This window comes from Dipodomys merriami, unplaced genomic scaffold (assembly GCF_024711535.1).
Source record: "Dipodomys merriami isolate MVZ:Mamm:240054 unplaced genomic scaffold, mDipMer1.0.p SCAF_4, whole genome shotgun sequence".
Classification (NCBI taxonomy): domain Eukaryota; kingdom Metazoa; phylum Chordata; class Mammalia; order Rodentia; family Heteromyidae; genus Dipodomys; species Dipodomys merriami.
The window spans coordinates 71,262,473-71,288,740 of NW_027205603.1; the positions used below are offsets into that span (position 1 = coordinate 71,262,473).

The window sequence follows — 26,268 nt, forward strand, 5'->3', positions numbered from 1 at the left end:
GAGGGCTATCAAATTCTAGACACAAGCAAGAACTTTATAACAAAGCAATACCTGAGATGGATACTTTATTACAAACTAAACCAAATCCTTGAATAGCAGTATAATTTAGCACCAAATCAAAGAGATACGTAAGTGGCTATGAATCAGCTTTGTAACTGATACACAGCAAATGAATTAGAGCCCTATGATATAACAACTATTCTCTTCAAGAAGAGAACTTCTTATAAACAACTTTTTAAAATTTGTGAATAGAATTTTATGAAAAAGACTAAACCCTTTGTGAGAAGCAACCGTCCTTGAGTTTTAAATAATTTCTATAACTATATATGGGTCTTTTATGTTCTTACTCTCATTCTCTAAGGTGAAAAATGAATTCTTAACTTCCAAATCTGTGAAAATTGTTAATTGTCAAATCCATTATATGTCTCCCAGAGAAACAATTATCCCAAAATAGATGGTTTGAGTGATCAAGACTGAATATGATTGCTAAGAGTGCATAAATCAGTCTGCTGCATTAAAGGCTCCGGAAATTTCCAGTTATAACTATCATCAAATTCACATATTGTATAACTAGGGATACTACCTTAAATTGTTCATTCCATGATCTTGATTTATAGTTTATTTTCTTTTTTTAAAGAAATGCCTGGCTAACCTTTGATACTAATGTCCACTAATTGAAGAAATGATGTTTCTATATAAAATAGTCTTAGGAATTTAAGATAACTATTAAAACTATGACATTTACTACTTAGAAGCCTAGTTTTAAGATTCCATGTCATTTAAAAACTATTAAATCTTTTTAATTATAAGATTCATATTTTACAATTTTAGGCACATTCCTGAATATCAAATGAAGTAATTAAAGACCACTGTGGCACAGAATCTGTATCTTTTTTAATAGCCAACCTTGTGTTCACTATTTCCCCAAGTTCAAATGACAGCTGTTCCAAACTGATAAGGTTCAGATGAGGCTGTCTTAATTGAGAAATGCCTAGTCATTATCAATAAATTAGTGAAAATCACCCCAGTGTCATCCCAAATAAATTACATTCAAATTTTATTTCAAAAGGCAATTTTCTCACTAGCTAAAGAAGCAGAGGATCTGTTGAGACACAATATTGTTGGTGCTGGCATGTTTTCAGATCTTTGGGGATCAACACAAAAATATACAATTTAATATGAACTTCTTAAATAACTAATTTAGCATAAAGTATTTCCCAAGACTCCTTAGTCTTGCAAATGTGTATTGTAATGCATGAGTTAGCTTCACAGGAGAGTTCATTGTTTGTCCCTAACCCGAGACTTATATTACCCTTTTTGAGTCTACTTTTGTGTCTTAAAATTTGTATTTGAATTCTTTAACTTTTCTAATTTCATTGAGGTAGTTAGAGAAACATTATTTAATTTTGAGGATTCTTCCACTACCTAGACCCCTAGATTATGGAAGTATACATATAAAAAGTAACAAGTGTGCAGTAAGGGCAGTTTAAACCTAGTGGACTGGATATTAGTTTCCTCTCACTCATCTGTACTGTCACAGAAATTAGTAGTTACTATACCTATTAGGACTTTGCATTTCTGTTTTATTTCTGCCACTTGGTTTTGTAATCTTGAGTAAATTATGAACATTCTTGAATTTTACCTACTTGATGTGATAAAGGTAAAAATTAGATGTCATAGTAAATTGAGAGCTCTTAGCTTGATCCTCATAAATCACAGGGAGGTTCTAAGAGACCATGAGATTGTCTGCAGGAAGTGCTCATATATCTGAAGGACAGCTTTCCTGTTCAGAGTCTTTCTTTCTTTCTTTCTTTCTTTCTTTCTTTCTTTCTTTCTTTCTTTCTTTCTTTCTTTCTTTCTTTCTTTCTTTCTTTCTTTCTTCCTTTCTTTCTTCCTTTCTTTCTTTCGAGTTTCTTTTGCTCAAGTCTAGTACTCTGCCACTTGAGCCACAGCACCATTTCTGGCTTCTTCTGCATAGTTTATTGGAGATAAGTCTCACAGACTTTTCTGCCCTGGGCTGGCATCAAACCACAATCCTCATATCTCAGCCTCCTGAGTAGCTAGGATTACAGGTGTGAGCCACTAGCACCTGGCTCCTGTCCAAGTTTATTTTGTTTTCTGAACTTTTTTTGTTGGTTAATGTAATTTCCTAAAATCAGCTTGATTCAGGAAAAATTTGCATTTAATAAAATACACACGCACATATGTACAGTGTACATAAGTTCTGACAAATGTATAACCAACAACAAAATAAAAATACAAGATGTTATATCTTCCCCCTAAAAGTCCCATCCTACTACTTTGTAAGCTACAATACGATTTCTATCACTACAAAAATTACTAAAATAAAGGTCTTTTCTTAAAGTTCTTTTTATTTGATATTGCTATTTGGGCTTGAACTGAGGACTTCATGCTGTAAAGATCCTATTTTAAAACAGGAAAATTTACCTTTTTTTAAACAGGAGTTTCCCAGAGAAAATGACATATTTTGTTTCATCCCTCAATAAAATTTCCATGTTTCAAACATATGCAGGTATGTGATGTTTCTCTCACATCATTGTATACACATATGTCATCAAATGAAAGAAAATAGTGGTAGTAAAGTATACTATATTGTTTTCTATACTGCTAGAAAAAGACAAATGCCTATAAGGAAGAATCTAATTGGATGACTGACATGAGCTAAGCTCCCCAACTTTGCATTTTTTTGTGTAAGATTTATTGAAAAAAACAACTCATCCCCCAAACAGTGATAGCTGGGACTCTTGCATGTCTCTATTTTAGTTGTTGGTGGAGGAAGAAATAAAAAGTTTTCCCGTCAATTTAATTCAGAAGCCAGTATCTCTATGCCATGAGTGTGGCCCAGAGGAATACTAAAATAGATTTTAATTTAGCCTAATTTAATTATTTTAAAGAGGTCTCGGGTTGAAATACACTTAGGAGAGTATCAGAAGCAAATATGCCTTTCTGGAAAAACTGTACTTGTCCTGGGATTGAAATGATGGAGACACACAGATTTCAAGGATGTCAAGGTGTGAAAAAAATCGTCTTGGAAGCAATCACATGTGGTTGCTTTTCCTGGCAATTTATTTCATGCAAAATGCATCTGTAGTATTATTATAAAACTTTCACAGAATTAGAAAAAAATTGTAAGAATCTGGACTACTTTACCAGTACACTTAGAACTTTATGTTTAAAGTCACACAAAGCTTACTGTAGTTAAAGGCACTTGCTACCTGGAGAAATGCAAATATAAGATCCCAGTCCATAAATAAAAGAATGAACAAATTCTTCAAGATCTTTCTGATTTAGGTATATATGCATTGTATTTCATGTGCTCTCCCCATCCCCAGAAATCACTTCAATTTCACCCTCCAAAGGAAGCATTCAAGGTGGCGCTGTGCTAACTATAAATGGACAGTTCTTTGATCAGACGGATCTGCCAGTGAAAGTTCTAGTTGGAGGTATGATTTCTCAAGTCATACTTTGTAAGAATGAATCCTTCCTGTTCTTTAATAATTTGTAAGAAGAACAATAATCTTCACTATTATTTTCTTCAATTGAAAGCTAGGTATTTGCACATAGGAATTGGGTTCCGGGGCCCCATGCTCTTCCCATTGCAATTTTCTAAAGAAGGCAACTCCTTCCAGCTTTATGTGACAGTAACCTAAGCTCTGCGGGTGAAACCAAAAGGCACTGTGACGTGGCACTGTAGCTACCACCCACAGTGAAGGACACACCCGCTCTCTATATAATGAGCTCTTTTTATTTCTCTTTTTCATCTTTAGACAGTTGTAATTCTTTAAAAATATTTATTGTAAAGATGTTATACGGAGGGGTTACAGTTACATGAGTAAGGCAATGAGTACTTTACAACTTTGGGTGGGAGGGATGGGGGAGGAGTGTGGGAGGTGAGGGGAGGGAAGGGATAGTGGGACAAGGGAAGGCAAGGGGTAATAATGATCGACAAGTAATACAGAGGGGTTATAGTTACATGAATAAGGCAAAGAGTACATTACTTGTCGATCATTGTTATCCCTTCCCTTGTTGTTGTCCCACTATCCCTGCCCTCCCCTCCCCTCCCACACTCCTCCCCCCATTCCTCCCACCCCCCCCACCCTTCCCTCCCACCCAAAGTTGTAAAGTTCGATTCCAATATGGGTATCCTTGTTGCAATGGGTCATCCTGTGTCCTTGTTTCAGTGTTTTATTATTCCCCTTCCCCTCCCCAGATTAGACGAATGTATATACAAGATGCCGAGTACCCAAATCAAGTACAGTGTCAACAGGGGATATGCCATAGGGGGAAGAAAATACAAAGGAAACAACAACAAGAACAAATAAAATCCCATGGTACATTTAAAACAATAACAATAAAGACAGACCTCTTGTTCCCATATCTTGGAAAAATCATATTAAGTGAAGAACCTAATCCCAAAGAAATTTAGGTCCCATGGTTTCCCTTATTTGCAATAATTAGTATATATATATATATATATATATAGGATATTTTTTATCAGATGAGCTGAAAAGCTCTAAAGCCATGTACATATGACTATATAAGATGATGCTAAGTGACATGAACCCCAAAATATGATGAGCTCTTACAAGTCCTTCTTGAGGAAATGAGGAAATTTAGGTAGTATTTTCAGATTTCCCCTCATACTCCCATATACTGTGGCTGTTATGCATTAATAATTACTGATAATACTGGCCTTGGGAACAACAGCCAGAACTCTGCACCTGGGCACTGTCCCTGAGCTCTTCAGCTCAACTAGTGCTCTACCACTTGAGCCACAGTACCACTTCCCCAGTTTTATGTTTTAAATATTAAAACATGGATACAAAATTCTTTTAACTTGTACAATATATTTGTGATGATCTGCTCTTGTGCCTGATTTGGTTATGATGTAGTCGATACGCTGTGAGGATGACAATTTTCTATCATATTTCATTGTTAAGAAGACGACAATTTTCTCTCATGCTTTTGTATTTATTAATGTGGCCACCAGACTCTAAGCAGGAGACCACCCATAACTTCTTTACAAATAATAATCTGCTAATGTATTTCCTTTGCCTCTGATAAAATGGTCTGGTGGTTTAATATACTATTCTAATGTACTGTTTTGCTAGTTCAATCCACAAAAGATTCAAAGTAGTAAAGGGTCATATCAAAGCTGAAACATGAAAGCCACCAAACATGAGTTGGCAACCAGATCTGACTTCAGTTCCGTTGTCTTCACTTTTCATGGATGATGACTGTTGCTTCATTGAATGCTCAGCACTGACCTTTCATTTACATGAGGAACACACGCAGGTCTCAAACACAGACTCCTCTATCAGGCTTTCAAACCTTGTCAGTCTGGAATTCAGTCTGCTTGTGAACATAGCACTTTAACATTATCGTCCTATTTGCTTTCATTTGAAAAACTTGGGTTAATGAACCAAGTGTGCACCTATCTTTAATACTCGTGACCATCATGAGGTCATTCAGCAATTCCTCCCTGAGGGGAAATTGAATTTCACCTAAGGCCCACCCATAAGTGACATGTTTACAATGAAATGCTTTGATCCATTTTGTTCTGTATTCTCCTGAGAACCTGAAATTTTCTTTCTCAGATATGTTATATTTTGCCAGGATATAATTTTCCTTGATGGAAGTATAGCCATTAATGAATAATGTGCCTATTTTTATTTGGAAATAGAGTCTCTCTATATAATCTCACTAGCCTGGGCTAATGTTGAACTTGTCCCCCTTTCCCCCCAGGCTGCTCAGAAAAATTTCAACCATCCCACCTCCAGGTACTAAGTGGTGAGATGATAGGCAGGGCCATCACAGCCAGCTTGAATGAAAGATCATATTCCATGGAATATATCTATATCTACCTATATCTATATCTATATCTGAAATGAAGAACCTTGACTTTGACACTTCTATGCAATTTTGTTTTAATTGGAAAAAATATTTCAAGGGAGGCTACTGTAATTTGATTTCTGGAATTTTATTTTTAATAGTTGTTTATTTTGATCTGTACAGGTCAGTCCTGTGATGTTCTCAATGTTACAGAAAATAGAATATATTGCAAGACACCTCCCCTACCTCCAGTTCTCAAAAGTCTGTATCCAGGTAAGTTACCATAAAAGATCATAGAAAAAATATATATGAGGTATATTTCCAGAAAAAGAATCATATGGGCATGTATCATTTGTCATAAAGTATTATTAGTGTGTTTTAAAATTTTTAGTGAGAATTGTCATTTCCCATGTTTTTAAATCTATTTATTCTAGATTAAATAGACTTATTCTAGATTAAAATACTCTATCAAAGTGACATCAGTGGAGATAAACCCAGCCTAAATCCTTCTGACACCCTACTGCCAATAGTAAGTCTCTGTTGACAAAACTGCAATATATCTTTAGTTTAAATTTAGCCATGATCATTAAATCTTGGTACATTATATATAGAATATTTTTTGTGGTGCTGGGGATTAAACTCAGAGACCTATGTGGGATGCAGTATCCAGACCTATCCAGTTCCCCTTACTTCCCACAGAAGATATGTCTATCTCCATTTGCTTTTCTTGAATTGTACAGAAGCCTGACTTGCATCACTATCTTCTCTCACTGGGAACACTAGGCTGTTAATTGGACATCTTGCCTCTATGTCACTATTTTAGTAATCCTATTATTAGTAATTATTAAAAATAAAATACCGTATTTTTGTTAAGTACCTGGGGATTGCTGGTGCTATGCCACTTGAGCCATACCTCCAGCCCCTTCCTTTGTTGGTTATTTTTGAGGTAGCGTCCCACTTCATGCCCAGGATAGCTTGGCCTTTTAATTTTGCTACTTGTGCTTCCCTATGCCACCGAGACTGGCAAGGGTGTGCCACTGTACCCAGCCATTATGCTTTTCCTGTACTTGGAGTAACAGGCACACATTACCACGCCCAGCCACTAAGATGACTAAGATGGAGTCTTATAAAGTTTTATGCCCAAACTTGTTTTAAATGAACTAAAATTTTCCATCTCTGCCTCGTAAGTAGCTATAATTACATATTTGTAAAATGCTCACCCAATAATTAATTAATTAATCAATCAAGTAATTAATTTTTGTCAATTGTAGGACTTGGACTCAGGGCTTGGGCCTCTTTATGCTCAAGGCTAGTGCTCTACCTTTCTTTTTTTTTAATTTAATTTAATTTAATTTAATTTGTGAACATACTGTACAGAGGAGTTACAATTACATGGGCAGGATAATGCGTACATTTCTTACCAAGCATTGCAGCCTCCTCCTTTGTTTACTCTTCACATCCCTTCCCAGTCTCCCCCCTTCCCCTCCCCCCCCCAATCCCAATCCTTCTCCTTCCCCCCTTACCCCCCCCCCCGCCCCCCAGCACCGATGTTGTAAAGCTCGTTTTGGACATGACAACTTGTACTTCTCATTGTTGCAACAGGTCCACCTGTATCCTTAAACAACTGGTTTTTCCCCATCTCCTCCACAAGTTATACTGACATCAAATATAGTGAAAGCAGGGGTTATACTGTGGGGGAGGGACATACAAAGCAACAAAGAGATAATCTTATAAATGTGTTAGAAACACATGCATGAAAGAAAAAAACATTAAAATACACATCTAAGGGTTCATTTTCCTGACATCACATTATCTGACCTTTTCCGCTTGACTCATACATCTACTAGATATTACAAATAAGGGAAAGCATGGGACGTATGTTTCTTTGGGCCTGGCTTACTTCACTTAATATAATTTTTTCCAAGTTTTTCCATTTCCTAACAAATGGGGCAATGTCATTCTTTCTGATGGAGGCATAGAATTCCATTGTGTATATATACCACATTTTCTTGATCCATTCATCTACTGAGGGGCATCTGGGTTGGTTCCATATCTTAGCTATGGTAAATAATGCTGCAATAAACATAGTTGTGCTGGTAGCTTTAGTGTGGTCTTGTTTGTAAACATTTGGGTAAATGCCCAAAAGTGGGATTGCTGGGTCATAGGGGAGATCTATGTGAAGTCTTTTGAGGAACCTCCATACTGCTTTCCAAAGTGGTTGAACAAGTTTACATTCCCACCAACAATGAAGTAAGGTTCCTTTCTGTCCACATCCCCTCCAGCATCTGTTGTTGTTAGAGTTCTTGATTTTTGCCATTCTAACTGGAGTGAGGTGATATCTCAATGTTGTTTTGATTTGCATTGCTTTTATGGCTAGGGATGTTGAACATTTCTTCATGTGTCTATTGGCCATCCTTCTTTCTTCTTCAGAGAAGTTTCTCTTTAAGTCTTTCGCCCACTTATTTATTGGGCAGTTGTTTCTTTGAGGATTTGTTGTTGGGGGGTTTAATTTTTTGAGTTCCAAGTATATTTTAGGTATGAGACCCTTGTCCGTTGTATGGCTAGTAAAGATCTTCTCCCAATCCGTGGGCTTTCTATTGATCTTGCTAGCTATGTCATTTGCCCTGCAGAAGCTCTGCAACTTTATGCAATCTCATTTGTTCAACCTTTCTTTGATTTGTTGTGTTTCCGGGTCTCTATTCAGAAAATTTCGGCCTGAGCCAAGGAGACCTAGGGTTTCTCCTATTCTATCCTGTAATGTTTTCAGAGTGTCTGCTTTGAGTTCAGGGTCTTTGATCCATTTGGAGTTGATTCTGGTGCAGGGTGATATATAAGGATCTAGCTTATGTTTTCTACATGTAGTTAACCAATTTTGCCAGCACCATTTACTGAAGAGGTTGTTTTTCTTCCGTTCTATTGTTTTAGCTCCCTTATTGAAGATTAGATGGCTATAGGTCTGTAGGTTCATTTCTGGGTTTTCAATTCTATTCCATTGGTCCTGAGGTCTGTTATGCCAATACCAAGCTGTTTTGATTACTATGGCTTTATAGTAGAGTTTGAAGTTTGGTATTGATATTCCTCCAGCAGTGTTCTTTCCATTGAGGAGCGTTTTTGCTATTCGGGGTCTTTTATTGTTCCATATGAATTTTTGGATTGCCTCTTCTATTTCCTTGAAGAATGAGGTTGGAATTTTGATAGGTATTGCGTTGAATTTGTAGATAGCCTTGGGAAGTATTGCCATTTTCACGATGTTAATCTTGCCAATCCAGGAGCATGGGAGGTTTTGCCATTTTTTAAGTTCTGTGTTGATTTCCTTTTTCAAGATTTCAAAGTTTTCATCATAGAGGTCCTTCACTTCTTTAAGTTAATTCCTAGGTATTTTATTTTTTGTGGGGCTATTACAAATGGAGTTGCTTTCCTAATTTCAGCCACACTTTTCTCATTGTTGGCATACAGAAAAGCCATTGATTTTTGGGGGTTAATTTTATAACCTGCTACTTTGCCAAAGTTTTGAATCACCTTGAGTAATTTGGGAGTGGAGTCTATGGTATTCTTTAATTACAAGATCATGTCATCTGCAAAGAGGGAGAGTTTTATTTCTTCTTTCCCTATTTGGATCCCCTTTATTTCTGCATCTAGTCTTATTGCTGTAGCTAGGCATTCTAATACTAGATTGAAGAGAAGTGGAGAGAGTGGGCATCCTTGTCTTGTTCCTGAGTTAAGAGGAAATGGCTTTAGTTTTTCACCATTGATTATAATGCTGGCTGTAGGTTTGTCATATACAGCCTTTATTGTATTGAGCAATGTTCCATGGATTCCTAATTTTTCCAAAACCTTCATCATAAAGGGGTGTTGGATCTTGTCGAATGCTTTTTCTGCATCTATTGAGATAACCATGTGGTTCTTATTCTTGCTCCTGTTGATGTGGTGAATAATATTAATTGATTTGCGTATATTGAACCAGCTTTGCATCCCTGAAATGAATCCTGTTTGATCGTGGTGTATGATTTTTTCGATGAATTCTTGAAGTCGATTGGCCAAAATTTTATTGAGAAGTTTTGCATCAATGTTCATCAAAGAAATGGGTCTATAGTTCTCTTTCTTTGATGAGTTCCTGCCTGATTTTGGGATGAGGGTTATGATGGCTTCATAGAATGTGTTCGGTAGTGAGCTTTCTCTTTCAATTTCATTGAAGAGTTGGAGGAGTATTGGTGTGAGCTCTGCTTTGAAGGCCTTGTAAAATTCTGCTGTAAAACCATCTGGTCCTGGACTTTTCTTAGCTGGGAGGTCTCTTATTGCTGTTTCTATTTCAATGCTTGATATGGGCCTGTTAAGCTGGTTTAACTCATCTTGGTTTAGTTTTGGCATGTCAATATTTGCTAGGAAAAGGTCCATTTCTGTCAAGTTCTCAAACTTATTAGCATAAAGTTTTGAGAAGTATTCCTTTATAATGTTCTGAATCTTGGTTGTTTCCGTGGTGATGTTTCCATTCTCATCTCTGAGTTTATTAATTTGGGTGTGTTCTCTTCTTTTTCTGATAAGATTTGGTAAGGGTCTGTCAATTTTGTTAAGTTTTTCGAAGAACCAACTCTTTGTTTTGTTGATTCTTTCTATAGTTTTTTTGGATTCTAATTCATTTAATTCTGATTTAATTTTGATTATTTCTTTCCATCTCCTGGATTGGGGTTTATCTTGCTGCTCTTTTTCAAGGAGGTTTAGATGTGTCATTAAATTGCTAGTTTCAGATCTCTCCAATTTGTTGATGTAGGAGCTCAGAGCTATAAACTTGCCTCTGAGTACTGCCTTTGCTGTGTCCCAGAGGAGCTGGTAATTTGTGTGTTCCTTTTTGTTGAATAGCATGAACATTTGAATTTCCTTTCTAATCTCTTCCATGACCCACTCTTGATTCAGTAGTGTGTTGTTCAGCCTCCATGTGATACCGGACTTTCTTTGGTGGCTTTTGGTGTTGAGTTCTAATTTTATTCCCTTGTGGTCAGAGAGAATGCAAGGTATAACTTCAATGTTTCTGAATTTAGACAAGTTTGCTTTGTGGCCTAAAATGTGGTCTATTTTAGAAAACGTTCCATGTGCTGCTGAGAAAAACGTGTATTCTGATGCTGCTGGGTGAAATGTTCGGTAGATGTCTGTTAAGTCTAGTTGATCTATGCAGCTGTTTAGATCTGTGGTTCTCTGTTGAGTTTTTGCCGAGTTGATCTATCTAGTGGGGAGAGTGGTGTGTTAAAATCCCCAACAATTAATGTCTTTGGATCTATATGGGATTTGAGGGAAAGTAGTGTTTCTTTGATAAATTTGGGTGCTCCATTGATTGGCAAATAGATATTTAGAATTGTAATATCCTCCTGAAGGAGAGATCCTTTAATTAGTATGTAGCGACCTTCTTTATCTCTTCTCACGAATTTTAATTTGAAGTCTATTTTATCTGATATTAGGATTGCAACTCCTGCCTGTTTATGGGGGCCGTTTGCTTGGTAGATTTTGTTCCAGCCTTTAACATTGAAAATGTGTTTGTTTTTACGGGCAAGATGTGACTCCTGCAGGCAGCAGATAGAAGGGTCTTGTTTTTTAATCCAACTAGACAGTCTATGTCGCTTAATTGGAGAGTTCAGTCCGATTAACGTTAAGAGATAGGACTGAGAGGTATTTGGGAGTTCCTGCCATGTTATCCACCTTCTTGGGGGCTGCGCAAACTGGGTTCTTCCTATGGTTCTTGGATTCTCAGTTTGGGTGCAGTTTCTTGGCCTTTGTTGCGGTCTTGTTGGTTTTCTATGTGTAGGACATCTTTAAGAATCTTTTGTAGGGCTGGTTTGGTGGAGATGTATTTTTTCAATTTTTCTTTGCTATGGAAGGTTTTCATTTGGCCTTCAGTTATGAAGGAGAGTTTAGCTGGGTACAGTATTCTTGGTTGATAGTTGTTTGTTTTTAGGGCATGGCATACATCATTCCAGGCTCTTCTTGCTTTGATTGTCTCTGTTGAGAAATCTGAGGTGATTCTAATTGGTTTCCCTTTATAGGTGATTAACCTTTTCTCCTTGACAGCTTTAAGGATCTTTTCCTTGGTCTGAGTTGATCCTGTGTGGATTATAATGTGACAGTAGGATGTCCTATTCTGGTCTGGTATATTTGGGGTTCTAAAAGCTTCTTGTATCTGAATAGGCCTATCTTTTTGTATGTTTGGGAAGTTCTCTGCTAGGATCCTGTTAAACAAATTTCCTAGACCATTAACTTCTGTTTCTAGGTGCTCCTCTACACCCATTATCCTTAGATTAGGCCTTCTGATGGTGTCTTCCAGGTGTTGGATAGATCTATCATATTTCTTGGACTTGTCTTGGATGGTTGTATGTTCTTTCTCTATAATATCTAGGCTGTCTTCAATCCCTGAGATTCGATCTTCTGCATGATCTAACCTGCTGTCAAGACTCTCTACTTTGTTTTTTATCTCTTTTCCTTCTAATTGGTCAGCTTTGATGGTTTCAAGTTCTTTGTTGAAGCTCTGTTTTAGGTCTTGTATGAATTTCTTTACTTCCTTAATTTGGTGTTCAGTGTTTGTTCTCAAATCACTTAGTTGATTGGTTATGGTTTCTTTGGACTCCCATTCCTTCTGTTGGGTTCCATTCAGCATTCCCTTTGTGGTCTCCCTGACCTCCTTCAGCTCTTTGTTAATGGATTCCATGAATGCCTTTAGTGATCTTTGTGTATTCTCTACCTGGTCTCTCAATTCCTGAATTACTCTTTGATTAGCTTCCTCCCATTTGTGGGATTCCTGCAGTTCTCTTTCCTCCGGTTCGTGGGATTCCTGCAGTTCTCTTTGAGTGTTATCAGCCTGCTCGCGCCATTCCTCCCTTTCTCTTTGAGTATTCTCAAGTTGTTCATGCAAATCCTGTATCAGTTTTTGAGTAGCTTCCTCACGCTTATGATATTCCTGTATAAACTTTTGGGATGCCTCCTCTCTCTCCCTATCACGCTCATACAGAGTCCTTTGTAAGTTGTCAAACTTCTCATTTATCATGTTTGCCACCAGTGTTTGTAGAGCTATTTGGGAACTCTCCTCTGGATTGTTCATTATCTGATCTGACCCCTGATTATCAAGATTGGGAATTGAGATACCCGGATTTGCCATTTTTCTTGTGTTTTTCCAGCTTACTCTGCCCATTTGAGATGAAAATAGCACCAGTTTTGTGCTAGAACACTAGCTTAAAGCAACCATCAACTAACGTTTGCATTTATACAGTCACTAGTCTACAGATACAATCTAGTTCAACAGATACATCTATTCAACATCAAACAACTATATGTTAATGGGCTTCGAATCACAGAGAAGAATTTGGAAAACCAGAAATTTTTAGGGTTAGGGAGAGATGTGGGTAAAAAATAGGAATAGATTGGTGTGGAGAGGCACAGGGAGAGTTAACTATGTCCTAATCTCAATGCAGGAAATAGGTTGGGTAGGATGCAAGTAGAGAGAGAGAGAGAAAAAGAAGAAAGGGAAAGGGAAATGAAAAGGGACCAGAAAGAAAAATAGAAACGTAAAAATTAATATAGTTATGGAGATTGAAAGACCATCTATTTAGAGAGGAATGTGAATATATTGAGAAAACAGGAGGGAGATAGAGGAGATGTGAAAAACTTAAAAAAATGCTTAAAATATTATATAGGTATAAAGAGGTAGTACTGCTATTAAGGAATTTAAGTCTCAGAGGTTTTGGATTGAGTAATAAATTTGTGGATTAAGTGTGTACACAATGGGGGATAGGGTCTACTAGTTAACTATGGTTTATCTGAGGATGTGCAGGACAAGAGTTAAGTCACATACAGAAGAACAAAAGAGAGGAAAAGGTGAAAAGGATAAGAAAGGGAGAAATAAAAAGATCAGAAGTTCAGTATGCTAGACAAAAAACAAAAAGATAATTAAGAAAGAAAGAAAAAGAAGACAAGAAAAGAAAGGAAAACGCACATTCACGTATTCCTAAAATAAAAATTACAAGAGGGAAAAAAAGTTACTGGAACACAATTATTTTTTCAAAAAAGGCAAAAATTAAAGATTAATAAAAGTTTTAGAAAAGGAAAAAAATTTATATATATATATAAGGTACCAAAAAAAAGAAAAAGAAAAAAGAAGAAGAAGAAAAAAAAGTTCTTTGAATTTTTTTTTTTTTTTTTTGGGAGGGGTGGGAAGAATCCTGTATCTCCCTTTTGTCTGTAACCAGCCTCTTGTTGGAGTCTCTGGTCAGCTTGAGGTCCTGTGGCTTGATTGGTTTCTTAAGTCAGTTTGTTTGAACAGGCAGAAAAATGCTCTGCTTTACCCAAGATTTTGAGATCCCCCTCCCAGGTTAGTTTAATGGGAAGGTGATCTGCTTTGAGAATCACAAAAGAAGGGTGATGAGGCTAGGTTCTGGTAGAGTTGAGGCCTTTCAACACACAGTAGCTTTTCCCTGGGGCTATTTTGTGAAAAACTCACAGAGCCCAGCCTGGTGCCATTCTCAGGGTTTCTGTTTTTCAATTGATTGTGGAGGCTGCTAGAGGGAGGGGCAGCCTCTGGCTCTGGTTACCCAGTGAGGAAAGCCACTCCAATGGCTGGTGCCTGAGCTGGGTGACTTTTCCCTGGATGGAGCTGAGTCTGGCAGGTCACTTAGCCGTTAAGTTCTTGTGACCTGCTAAATGACTCGTTTTATTCCAAGGCTTGAGTTGGAGCTAGCAGCTCCTCCGAGCTTTGTCGGTATCCAAGATGGAGATCACCGGTGCTGGGGGGGGGGGGGTGGTGGCCTTCCCTCCTCTGCTCCCTGAGAAGGAGTGAGGACGTTGGGCTTGTACTCACGCCGAGTCTTGGATCCTGGGTTGTCTCTGGTCTGCAAACTGCAGGATGAAGATGTCTGCTCCTTGTCGGTTCTTGCTGATGTTGAGTAGAATCCTCTCGCCAGCTGCGTCTGGCTCCTTAGTCCCGGACTCTCTGTGTGAGTGCTCAGGTATGGCCGCGGCTGTGGTTGCCACTGCGACCCTGCTGCCGCTGCGGCGGCTGCTAGCAAGCGCTCAGATGTGTCTTTTTGCCTTGACTTCCCCTCTCTTGTCTAACTCTCTGTCCTGTGATGGCACACTTGGTGTGATTCTCTGGCTTAGGACTGTTCACTGGAACTCTAAAACTGCTTTCTATGGGAGAGCTTGTTCAGATTCCAGCTTCTCCTCCGCCATCTTCCCGGAACTCCTCTAGTGCTCTACCTATTGAACCACAGCTCCACTTTTGGTTTTTGGTTTTTTGTATTTTGAGTGGTTAATTGGAGGTAAGAGTCTCACAGGAACTTTTCTGTGCCGGCTGGCTTCAAACTGTGATCTTCAGATCTCAGCCTCCTGAGTAGCTAGGATTACAGTCTTGAGCCACTGGTGTCAGACTCCTTATAAAACCTTTTAAATTATTTTTTTCTTGGGGAAAATTATAAATGGAGAGGTTACTTTCTTGTCTAGAATGACTTGGGTGTGAAAACAGATGAAGGATGTATATATGACTCAAAATGCTTTCTAGATTTTTCCCTCTGTAGCCCAGTGAACTTGCAGGTAGGTAACCTTTATATGCACATTACTAATTCCTTTTGAAATGTTGTACGTATGTTTGGGCAGGGTAAGGATCTTGTATCTTGTACACATAGTGAAATCTGTTTATAATTAAAAGTGCAATAAAACTCTTCACCCATCTCTTAAATTTCCTTGTCTAAATATTAGAAAAAAGTTACCAGTTTTAGAAAATCATTTTCATGTTTATAATTGATGATTCTAAAGAAAGGTGCATTTATGACTGGCTACTTCTGCTGTGAAATACTGGCTCGGTCAAGGTAATTTGTCTTTTCTCCAACCAAATTTGGGTGAAGCGAAACAGCCATGATTTTCCTGATGCAAACAAGATTGAGGCACTGAAGGAAGCCTTTATGGATGCTGTATTTTGAGAAAAATAGAAAAGGAGTTGACAGTTCTGTTCAGGAAACACTTAATACTAGAATTTACACTGGCAAGTCAAGGAACATTTTATTGAGAATGCTTTCCCTCTTATTCCATCCCAGAAGGAGGTGGAATCTTAACACAGGAATGATGCTTGAAAAGAACAAAAAATAAAGAAAAATAAAATTAAAAATAGAGAAAAAATACTGGGAGAAATCTTAAAGCCAGCAGTTTGTTCTTTGATCAATGGCTCTGTAAAGCCATTAAGTGAGTAACTTGTTTTCGGGTTTTTTTGGTTTTTTTTTGGGTCCGGTCGTGGGGCCTGAACTCTGGGCCTGGGCGCTGTCCCTCAGCTCTTTAGCTCAAGGCTAGCACTCTACCACTTGAGCCACAGTGCCACTTCCGGCTTTTTTCTTTTTGCTTATGTGGTGCTGAGCAATCAAACCCAGGGCCTCTGGCTTGCAAGGCAAACACTCTACCACTGAGCTACCTTCCAAGCCCCTAAGTGAGTAACTTGTGAGAGTAAACCATTAAGACAAAAAGTTTATAATAAGATTGAATTGTGAATTTTTTACTTTAGTATATAAAACAAAATCAGTCACAGGTAATAGAGTAATTTTTGTATTGCTATTCTTACATAAAATATAAATCATACCATATATGTTCTACAGGTATACTATATATGTATATATACTTCAAATTTAGCATATATACATACATATTGTGATATGCATACATATATACATATATGTCTGTGTATGCATAGAATACATGTATATATATATACCATATATGTTATATATAGTATACTTAATCCACATAGAAACCATCAGATAGCATTATTACCTCCTTTAACATGTGTAGAAACTGAGGCTCAGAGAAATAAAGTAAGAATAAATACATTGCAGATGGCCGTATTGCCTTATGTCCTCTCAGAACGGATACATTTACAAGTATGTATAGGCAAAGGAGAGCTACAGGAATGGAGGGAGGAAGGGGAAGCAAATGCAGGTATGGTATTCAATATACACTATGTAAAAACCAAACCATGTAACTTGTGGATGTGGATAGGAAGGGGAAAATGGGGGAAAGTGAAGGAAGAAGTGACATGGCCCAAGAAGCATTGTACTCATTACCTTTCTTATGAGAATGTAACTCCTTAAAAATAACACTAAAAAGGTGTAGGGAATTGTTTTATTAACATGCATGCCCTAAATACCTGAATTGATATAGACCCCTATAGGTACCACCAAGAAGAAGGCTATTGAGATATTGGGTCATCATTCACATGTATGGCTTTCTTTATTTTATTTAGGAGGGAGAGGTCTAAAGCTTGAGGTGTGGAATAACAGTCGGCCAGTGCATCTTGAAGAAATATTTGAATACAATGAAGGCACTTCGGGATACATGGGGGCCACTTGGGTAGACTCTGCTTCCTATGTTTGGCCTCTGGAGCAAGACACATTTGTTGCACGTTTCAGTGGATTTTTGGTGCCCCCAGATTCTGATGTTTATAGATTCTACATCAAAGGTGATGACCGTTATGCTATTTATTTCAGCCAGACTGGACTTCCAGAAGATAAGGTAAGGAAGCCAAAGAACACTATTTGATACTATAAAAGAAGTGTGGTGATATTTATATTTATCTAAATTCTTATAAATCAAACTCAGTGAACATGAATTTCTGAGAAGAAATTCCACGTGACAGGATTTTTTGCTATCTTACCTCATGTGAAATGAGCAATACAATTATTATAGAAAACCCATAGACTAAAAGAAAATTATTTCCCTGATCTAAATTTTCTCTGCCAAGGTAAATGTCACATATCTTTATTTTTAAATTGAAGTTCTATTTTTTTAAATGAATGAATTCTAACATAACCTGAAATTTGGAAAAGAATGATGTATTTCACTCTTGTATATTTACTGTTAGGATATGAAAATCTGTCTTTTCCTTTTAATCTCTAAGTTTTTGTATAATTAAGGTCATGCATTCAAATTCACACTCATCTTTTGTCATATATTAGTATTGAATATCAGGTATAAGCAGAATTTTAAATTAATGACTGCAATGCTGCAACACATATTTACTAAGCTAACTATCTTCTTACTAGTAACTTTTTGGCTTCAGATTTTTTTATGCCACTAATAATACTATATTGGACATCTATGTTTTTTAGTTTTATAATGTGTGTGTGTGTGTGTGTGTGTGTGTGTGTTAATATTTCCTCAGTGTCGTTACACAAACTTGAAGCTATTAGATCAACTATAAAGTATCAGTTTTATGACTCAATTTATATGGCAAGATTGCTTCCTAAACTGGCTGTAAATTTAAATTGCTACTTCTAATTTATGAATTCTGATTTATAATAGTTGTCAGCACACCTACTCTAAAGATTCTTAGTAGGAAAATCCATAGTCTCTCACTCTAGTGTGCTAAACTATTTAGCAACCTTTAGCATCTCTCAGAGCTAAATCTAATGATATACTTTAGATCAGGTCTCTAAAAGTTCTCTGCTGAGCAAAATAAATGTTTTTGCAGTGCACACCTTTTTATTTTCCACTAGAGTTCTAGTTAAGGAAACACTGATCTACATAGTGCACTTGGTGGTGAAGATGGTGTTAACGAAGGGTGAAATGAATGAAGACAGCCTGATCATTTAAAAAATTCCATGTTACCACAGATAACAAACTTTAGAAGAAATAGATGAAGGACTTTCATAATTTTTGTTCATAAAAGCACTAACTATGATAATAATGCTAAATGATGATTAAATATTGAAAAGACCTTAAAATGATCTTTCTGTCTTTCTGGAAAAGGTAAGGATTGCCTATCATTCTGCCAATTCCAACAGTTATTTTTCGAGTCCATCCCAAAGATCAGATGATATTCATCTTCACAAAGGAAAAGAGTAAGAATTTTTCTTGTCTTTAAGTTACTGAATATCTTTTAAATACAAGCTGATGTTTTAAATTTTTATTAGGATTATGACCGTTTGTTGGCTTAATATATCAGTTGACTCAATTCTGTTAGTAAGAGTCTCTATTTTCAAGATCACTGACATTCAGCTAATCAGGAAAATTTGAAATCCAAGTTAACCTTGTTTCAGAATTATAATTTTATGAAATTTACTTAATTCTGATTCTCATTCTAAGATTTTTTCCATCAATACTTTATTAATTTCTTTGTTTCATCAGCTGATTGTTTGTATAAAACTACATGGGTTGGAGCCAGTGTCAATTAGTATTTGTAATTCAATGACCTATTCCTAACTTTGGAAATTTAATACAAATTATATGAAAATACTATTCAAGGAGCCCACTGAGCGGGATTGAATGGGATTGACCAGGATCGAGCTGGATTCAGCCAGTGTGAACAGGCTCAATGTGAACTGGATCAAGGCAGAATGAGCCAGATGGAGCGGGATTGAACCAGATGGAGCACTCTCTATCCGGCTCCATCTGAGCCGGCTTCAATCTGAGCCAGATTGAACTGTTTTGAACGGGATTGAGCCGGATTGAGCAGGTTTGAACCAGATCGACCAGGTTTGAACTGGATCAAGCTGGATCGAGCCAGATTGAGCTGGATTGAACCGATTTGAAACAGATCATGCTGGATTGAACTGGATAGAGCAGGATTGAGCCCGATTGAACCAGTGTGAACCGGATTGAGTCGGGCTGAACGGGTGTGAACCAGGTTGAGCTGGATTCAGCTGGATTGAGCAGGTTTGAACCGGATCGATCCATATTGAACGAGATAAAGCCAGATTGAACTGGATTGAACCGGATTGAGCCAGATTGAACCGATTTGAACCGGTGTGAGCCTGATTGATCCTGATGGAACTGGTTGAGCCGGATTGAACCAGATCGATCCGGATCGAGCCGTGAATGAACTACTCTTCTTTTTACATTGCATGGAATTTGCATGCACCGATTCTGATCCCTCCTGGAGGAAATGCACGGACGGTTCAGGCGCGTGCTCCTGGGTTTCTGCTTTGGACGCGAGGAAGGCGTCTGAGTCAATGACTCCTCCTCAGTGGCTTGGACAGCCGATGGAGGAGGAGGAGATTCAGCCTCTGTGCTTGGTGCCTTCAGGCCAAAGTCTCTCTCTCTCTTTTTAAACTACTTTTTCTTGCTGGTTTTTGACAGAAACTAAAGGGTGAAATCTCAGGGAAGGCAAAGCCTGGGCTCAAGAAGATAAGAGAATCAGCTGGCCTGGTTGGAATTTAGACATGCTTTCTTATCTTCCAGGAGCTAGACTGAGCTGGTCAGGTTAATGGATGTATTTGTAGCAGTAAAGACAGCGAATTGTAGTATTCTCTTCCTGTTGGCCAATGCAAATGGTGAAACCTAGACTCAGGGGACAGAGATAAATTTCACTTTTGGGGGCAGATAATAATGGGGTTTTGGACTCAGGACCTGTGATTGCTAGGCAGGAACTGGTCACTTGAGCCCCTTCCCTTAACCCTTTTTAGTTTAGTTTTTTTTTTCAAATAGAATAACATGTTTATTCCCTGGCTGGCTTGGACTTCAGTCCTCCTAATAACATTTTCTGCATAGTGGGATGGCAGGAATGCACCGCCATGCTCAGTATTTTTTGATAGCTATGACCTCACAATATTTTTGGTGGGGAATAAACTTGAATTTCAGTTTTCTCAAACTTTCTACCTGGAATAGTTTTGAACTTCAGTCTTTCCAATCTCTGCCTCCCAAGTTCCTTGGATTATAGCTACAGACTTCAGTTTTTGATAGGAGGAATATCTTGTCATTCATTTTCCCATATCATCCACCCAGGTATTATCATGATTATGTTCAAAGTTAGCACAGTGAAAATCTGAGAGAATTAGAAAGTGGTTTTCAATCAATGGAACCGAGGAACAATCACACTTAATGCTTTACTGAGATTTTAGTAACATGGGAAAAAAATATTGGCCACCATGTTTTTCTGCTTTTTCTTCTTTATGAACATAAACACTATTATTTTTAACAAAAAAACATTAATGGACCAATTAATGAAGTATCTGATTAATATCTACTGAAAATAAGTGTCCATACATCTTCAGACATTGAGTTGGTCTTAGAAAATGTGTTCAGCTTATTTGCTTGGCAGGAGCACAGACCTTGAATCAAAGCCATTTCCAATACATCTGTTGCCTGGTGTCTGTGTTCTTGTAAAAACAACTGTACTTGACAATGATAACTATGTATTCTGCACTTGGTAATAACAACTATGAATTCTGTAAGTAAGATTCCTAGCTACATTATTTTACAATGGTTTTAAAAGCCTTATGAAAGTACTTCCCATTGCTGGTTCATTTTTCTCAAATAGTATGACTCATGTTCCACTGCATATTTGTTTTGATCACTTTGTTCTGCTTTGAATTTTACATCTGTTTCTAATTTTAAAAAAATCATTAAATTTTAGCTGGGCACTAGTGACTCATGCCTGTAATCCTAGCTACTCAGAAGGCTGAGATTCGAGGCTCATGGTTCAAAGACAGCCCAGGCAGCAAAGTCTGTGAGACTCTTATCTCCAATGAACCACCAGAAAATTGGAATTGGTGCTGTGGCTCAAAGTGGCAGAGTGCTAGCCTTGAGTAAAAGGGACAGTGTTCAAGCCTTGAGTTTAAGCCCCATTACTCACACATACACACACAAAATCTTAAATTTAAAAAATTCGATTAGTCTCTGTTATTCTTTCAAAGAACGATATACTAGTTTGGTGTCTAGTAAATATAAAGTGTCTAATATTTTAAACTTCAAATAGGGAAGCAAAATCTCATGGTTTTTTCTTTGCCTCCATATCCTTATTTAGTCTTGGCTACCTCCATTCAGGATAAGTAGCCAACAGGTTGTTGTGGCAGCTTAGAGCCCTACTGTAACCTCCAGGCTCACTTTTATCAAGGAGACTATCCAGAGTCTCCTTATCACAAACGAATAAGAAATGTTGCTCATTTGGAGTATTCTATGAATTTATTCTTATATAACAGACAATTCAGAGGAATTCACATGTGGATTTACTTATTAGTCGGTTGTGGGGCTTGAACTTACTCAGGGTCTGGGCCTCTTTGTGCTCAAGGCTAAGCTTGACCACTTGAGCAACATTACCACTTCCAGTTTTTGAGTGGTTTGTTGGAGAGAAGAGTCTCATGGGGATTCTTCTGACCCAGCCAGCTTCAAATCAAGATCCTCAGATCTCAGACGCAAGAGTAGCTAGGATTCCAAGTTTGAGCCACAGACGCCAGGCTTCATATGTGGACATTTTAAAGATGGAAACAATGTTAACATGACTAGATTTTATATGGGGAAGAAGTAATTTTGCACTCACCTGTTAATTGGAGATATGAGTCTCACAGTTTTTCCCTTCTGGGGCAGGCTTTGAACCATGATCCTCAAATTTTGATCTTATGAGTATCTAAGATTACAGGCAGGAGCCTCTGGTGCCTGGCTAGGACTTTTCTTCTTAACATGTACAACTATTCAGTTACAAAATACATGACATATGTAAGCTTGTCTGTCAGTTTTTGAACATAATAAAGCATTTAATGTCTTTGTTTCTTCAGTATCATATTTCTGGGAATGATTATAATAATATACAATGACATTTTGATTAACTTTCTTGAAGACAGAGGATAGTATCTTCTTCATAAACTAGTGTCTACAAGGCCACTGGTGTTTCAAGCCTGAATTACTAGCTACTCAGGAGGCTGAGATCTGAGGATCCCGCTTCAAAGCCAGTCCAGACAGGAAAGTCCATGAGACCCTTATCTCCAATAAACCACCAGAAAACCAGAAGTGGTGCTGTGGCTCCAGTGGTAGAGCACTAGCCTCAAGCTGAGGAGCTGAGAGAGAGCGCCCAGGCCCAGAGTTCAAGCCCCACAACTGACAAAAACAAAAAACAAACAAACAAAAAAAAACCTAGTGACTAAGCTAAATGATCGGGACAATTCTCTACTGATGTAGATATCTTAAGTAATTCATTTTATGTTAGCAAACTGCTGTGCACTTTTTTTATTTAGTAGGTCGTGGGGCTTGAACTCTGGGACTGGAAGCTGTCTCTGAGCTCTTCAGCTCAAGGCTAGGGCTCTACCACTTGAGCTGCAGCAGCACTTCTGGGTTTTTGGTGGTTCACTGGAGATTAGAATCTTATGGACTTTCCTGCTCAGGCTGGCTTTGAACTGTGATCTTCAGATCTCAGCCTCCTGAGTAGCTAGGTTTATAGGCTTGTGCACTGGCACCTGGCTGCTATGAGCTTTTTAATATTAAGAAGTTTAAATATATTGTATAGATTTTACATGTCTATAATATAAATCACTTAATAAATTTTGAAAATGATGTCTATATTATGATGTAATATTATTTAAGTGTTTCACGATGAGTATTCTTGGGGAAAACATTATATTAATTATTCTGTTTTGCAGGTATTACATTGAAATCTTGCTTCAAGAACATAGATTGAGTGCTTTTGTTGATGTTGGACTATACCAGTATAAAACTGTCTATTCTGAACAGCAAACAGGAGATGCAGTAAACGAAGAACAAGTTATCAAATCCCAATCAACAATTATCCAAGAAGTACAGGTATGCTGTGCTGCTAGATACAAGAGCTGGAGGTACAGTCCATGGTAGAATGCGTGCCTGGCATTTCGGAGACCCTAGGTTTGATCTCCAGCACTGAAATATTTTTTGAATGAAATATTCTGTGACAGAGATTTCTTGGATTATTAATTTCACCAGGCAAGAATGTTTAGAGGTACACATGCATAGACATTATTGAGTTGTAGCTTGGCAAATCAGTATTATAAAGTAAACAAGTTATTCCTTAATAAGACAAATTTTAAACAGTTTAGAATATATACTTTTTTCATCTGTAGTAAAACATAGCAAAAATAAAGAGGCATTGAATAGCTTAATAATGATGTTTCAAAAATGTGTCTTATATTTATTTTTTCCTTAAATTGAAACATAGGTCATAACATTGGAAAACTGGGAAACAACTAATGCCACTCATGAAGTTCAGAAGATCACAGTAACCAGCCCTTGTGTGGAAGCTAGCTCATGTTCACTTTACCAATACAGACTAATCTATGGCAATGAAAAAACTGGTAAGTTATAAATAATGAGAGAGATGACATTTCTATGTATGTCTACATATTTCTCTAAAGTGTCTGCTCTAGTCCAGTGTAATGGATTGGAAAATATAGTTTTAAGCAAAGAGAAGCCTTCAGGCTAGGATTGTATCATTGCATACAATTTTCTGGCCTATGCCATATTTTCTTTTATAAGAATAGAGATGAATTTATATCTGAAAGCACATAAAGATTTATTATATCTATAACTCATAGATATTAATTTCAGACATCGAAATCAGATTCATCATTAAAGAGAAATAAACATGTCTATCAATTTCTCAAACTAAATGATAGACATGAAATACTGATTTATCAGCTAATGACAGCATATTTCTGCACTTGCTAATAAATCATAAACAACTGCTTTTTGCTATTTCCATTGTTTCAAGATGTAAATATTGATGAGTGCTTATTGAGTGCAAAATAAAACACTTGTAACCATGCTAATACTAAAATAATAAAATATGGTCTTTATCACAAAAAATATCACAAACTGTTGGGCGCCAGTGGTTCATGCCTCTAATCCTAACTACTCAGGAAGCTGAGATCCAAGGATCCTGGTTTGAAACCAGCCCAGGAAAGCCTGTGACTCTTATCTCCAATTAACCACTGGAAAATTGAAAGTGGAGCTGTGTTTTACAGTGTTAGAGTGAGCAAAATAGCTCAGAGAGTACCCAGTCCCTGACTCGAAGCCCCATGACTAATTCCACCACCAACAAAAGTCACAAACCAATTAGTCAACCAAACTTGAATCAATTTCACAACATAATTTTTCTACATGGTAACTTAACTGATATTGAATATGAATGCTTTATAAAATTAAGTATAAGACATTAGCTTTGATTGCAGTGGTCTAGAATGATTTTTCTTTCTTTCTTTTTCTTTTTTACTTTTTTGTTGGTTGTAAGATTTGAACTCAGGGCCTGAGTACTGTTGTTGAGCTGTTTGGCTCAAAGATAGTGCTCTACCTCTTTGAACCACAGCTCTACTTCTGGTTGTTGAGTGGTTTATTGAAGATAAGAGTCTCATGAAGACTTTTCATCCCAGGCTGGCTTCAAACCACTATCCTCAGATCTCAGCCTCCTGAGTAGCTAGGATTTCAGCCACCAGCACCAAACATTCTTTTTCTTTTTAATTTTTAATTTTTGAATGATTTTAACTCATCTTCCTTTCTTTTTTAAATTTATTCAAAAGTCTTGCTAGCTGCTGATGCTTCTGACTTTATATTGCAATCAGCTTTAAATGACCTTTGGTCTATAAAACCAGATACAGTTCAAGTAAAAAGAACACAGAATCTCCAGAGTTACAGCTACATAATAACCTTCCTATCAACTAGAGGTAAGCTAATATTTTATTTTTCATTTCAGAAAACTAATTTATACCCAGTGCAACTCCACTATAAAAAGTAGAAGTTCATAAAATTACAGAGGGAAGAAATTAGATTCATGTCCTTGATCAGTGTCAGGAGAAATAGGAAATGGTGAATTATTTCCAATGATAATTCAAATTTTAGGGATATAACAGGAAGGTGCAATTACAATGCATAAAGGATACCACATTCACATAAATGCAGTCTTAGTAAAAACAATATTTTATGAATTGTTGGAATATAATTCTAAAAATAAAACTTTAGTAAATCAATGTTGTTAGACAAAATAGTCTGACCAAATCTTACCAAAAGAAAGAATTCCACAGTTTATTTTACAAGGAAAGTATTTCATATCATGGCTTGAAAACTGACTGAAATCATTAGAATAGTAAAATTAGCAATAAATTCTGCAGGGAAAACAAAAGTTGACCTCAGATTAATGCAATTTATTTGATATCTTCACCTTTTTTAAAAATAATATTATAAGTAATGCCATTGAACTTCAAATTATTATTTGATGCAAAACATTTTTTAGAAATATTAAGGTAGGTAAACATTAAGTCAAATTTAGGAATCAAAGTATGTGTTCAGTACATTGAATACCATGAAGCAGGTCACTAAACACAAACACACATGTCTTGTCTTTACTCAACTATTATTCTTCCATTTGTGTAAGTAAAATATTATTTCAATGTTTATGTCTTATTGTATGGGACTGTTAACTTGATTGTTGAGTGAGATGAAGAATTTTGCTTAACATGAATTGAAGTTCTAACATTGTTACTGAGGTTAGTTTATCAATGTACTATGTAATTGAATATGTGGTTATCCTTGTTGAGCTACTAGTAGATCAGATAGAAACTTTGAGGCTTCAAAAATGACCTTAAGAAATAAAGTACCAAAATCATAACTGGGTATATTCTAAGTCTATGCTCAATAGAGAAGAACAATGGGCTTCCACTGGCAAAGTAT

At 37.0% G+C, this 26,268-nt stretch overlaps 1 protein-coding gene across 1 annotated transcript in view; it reads left to right on the top strand.

Moving 5' to 3' along the window:
* Positions 1 to 26,268, top strand: part of Pkhd1l1 (PKHD1 like 1) — a 149,432-nt gene that overhangs the window by 22,602 nt on the left and 100,562 nt on the right. The window contains exons 10-17 of the mRNA XM_069991271.1: positions 2,463 to 2,533; positions 3,354 to 3,464; positions 6,037 to 6,126; positions 17,111 to 17,379; positions 18,616 to 18,707; positions 23,217 to 23,376; positions 23,765 to 23,900; positions 25,122 to 25,265. Of these exons, the coding sequence (XP_069847372.1) occupies positions 2,463 to 2,533; positions 3,354 to 3,464; positions 6,037 to 6,126; positions 17,111 to 17,379; positions 18,616 to 18,707; positions 23,217 to 23,376; positions 23,765 to 23,900; positions 25,122 to 25,265 (1,073 nt within the window). The remainder of the gene's footprint in view (positions 1 to 2,462; positions 2,534 to 3,353; positions 3,465 to 6,036; positions 6,127 to 17,110; positions 17,380 to 18,615; positions 18,708 to 23,216; positions 23,377 to 23,764; positions 23,901 to 25,121; positions 25,266 to 26,268) is intronic.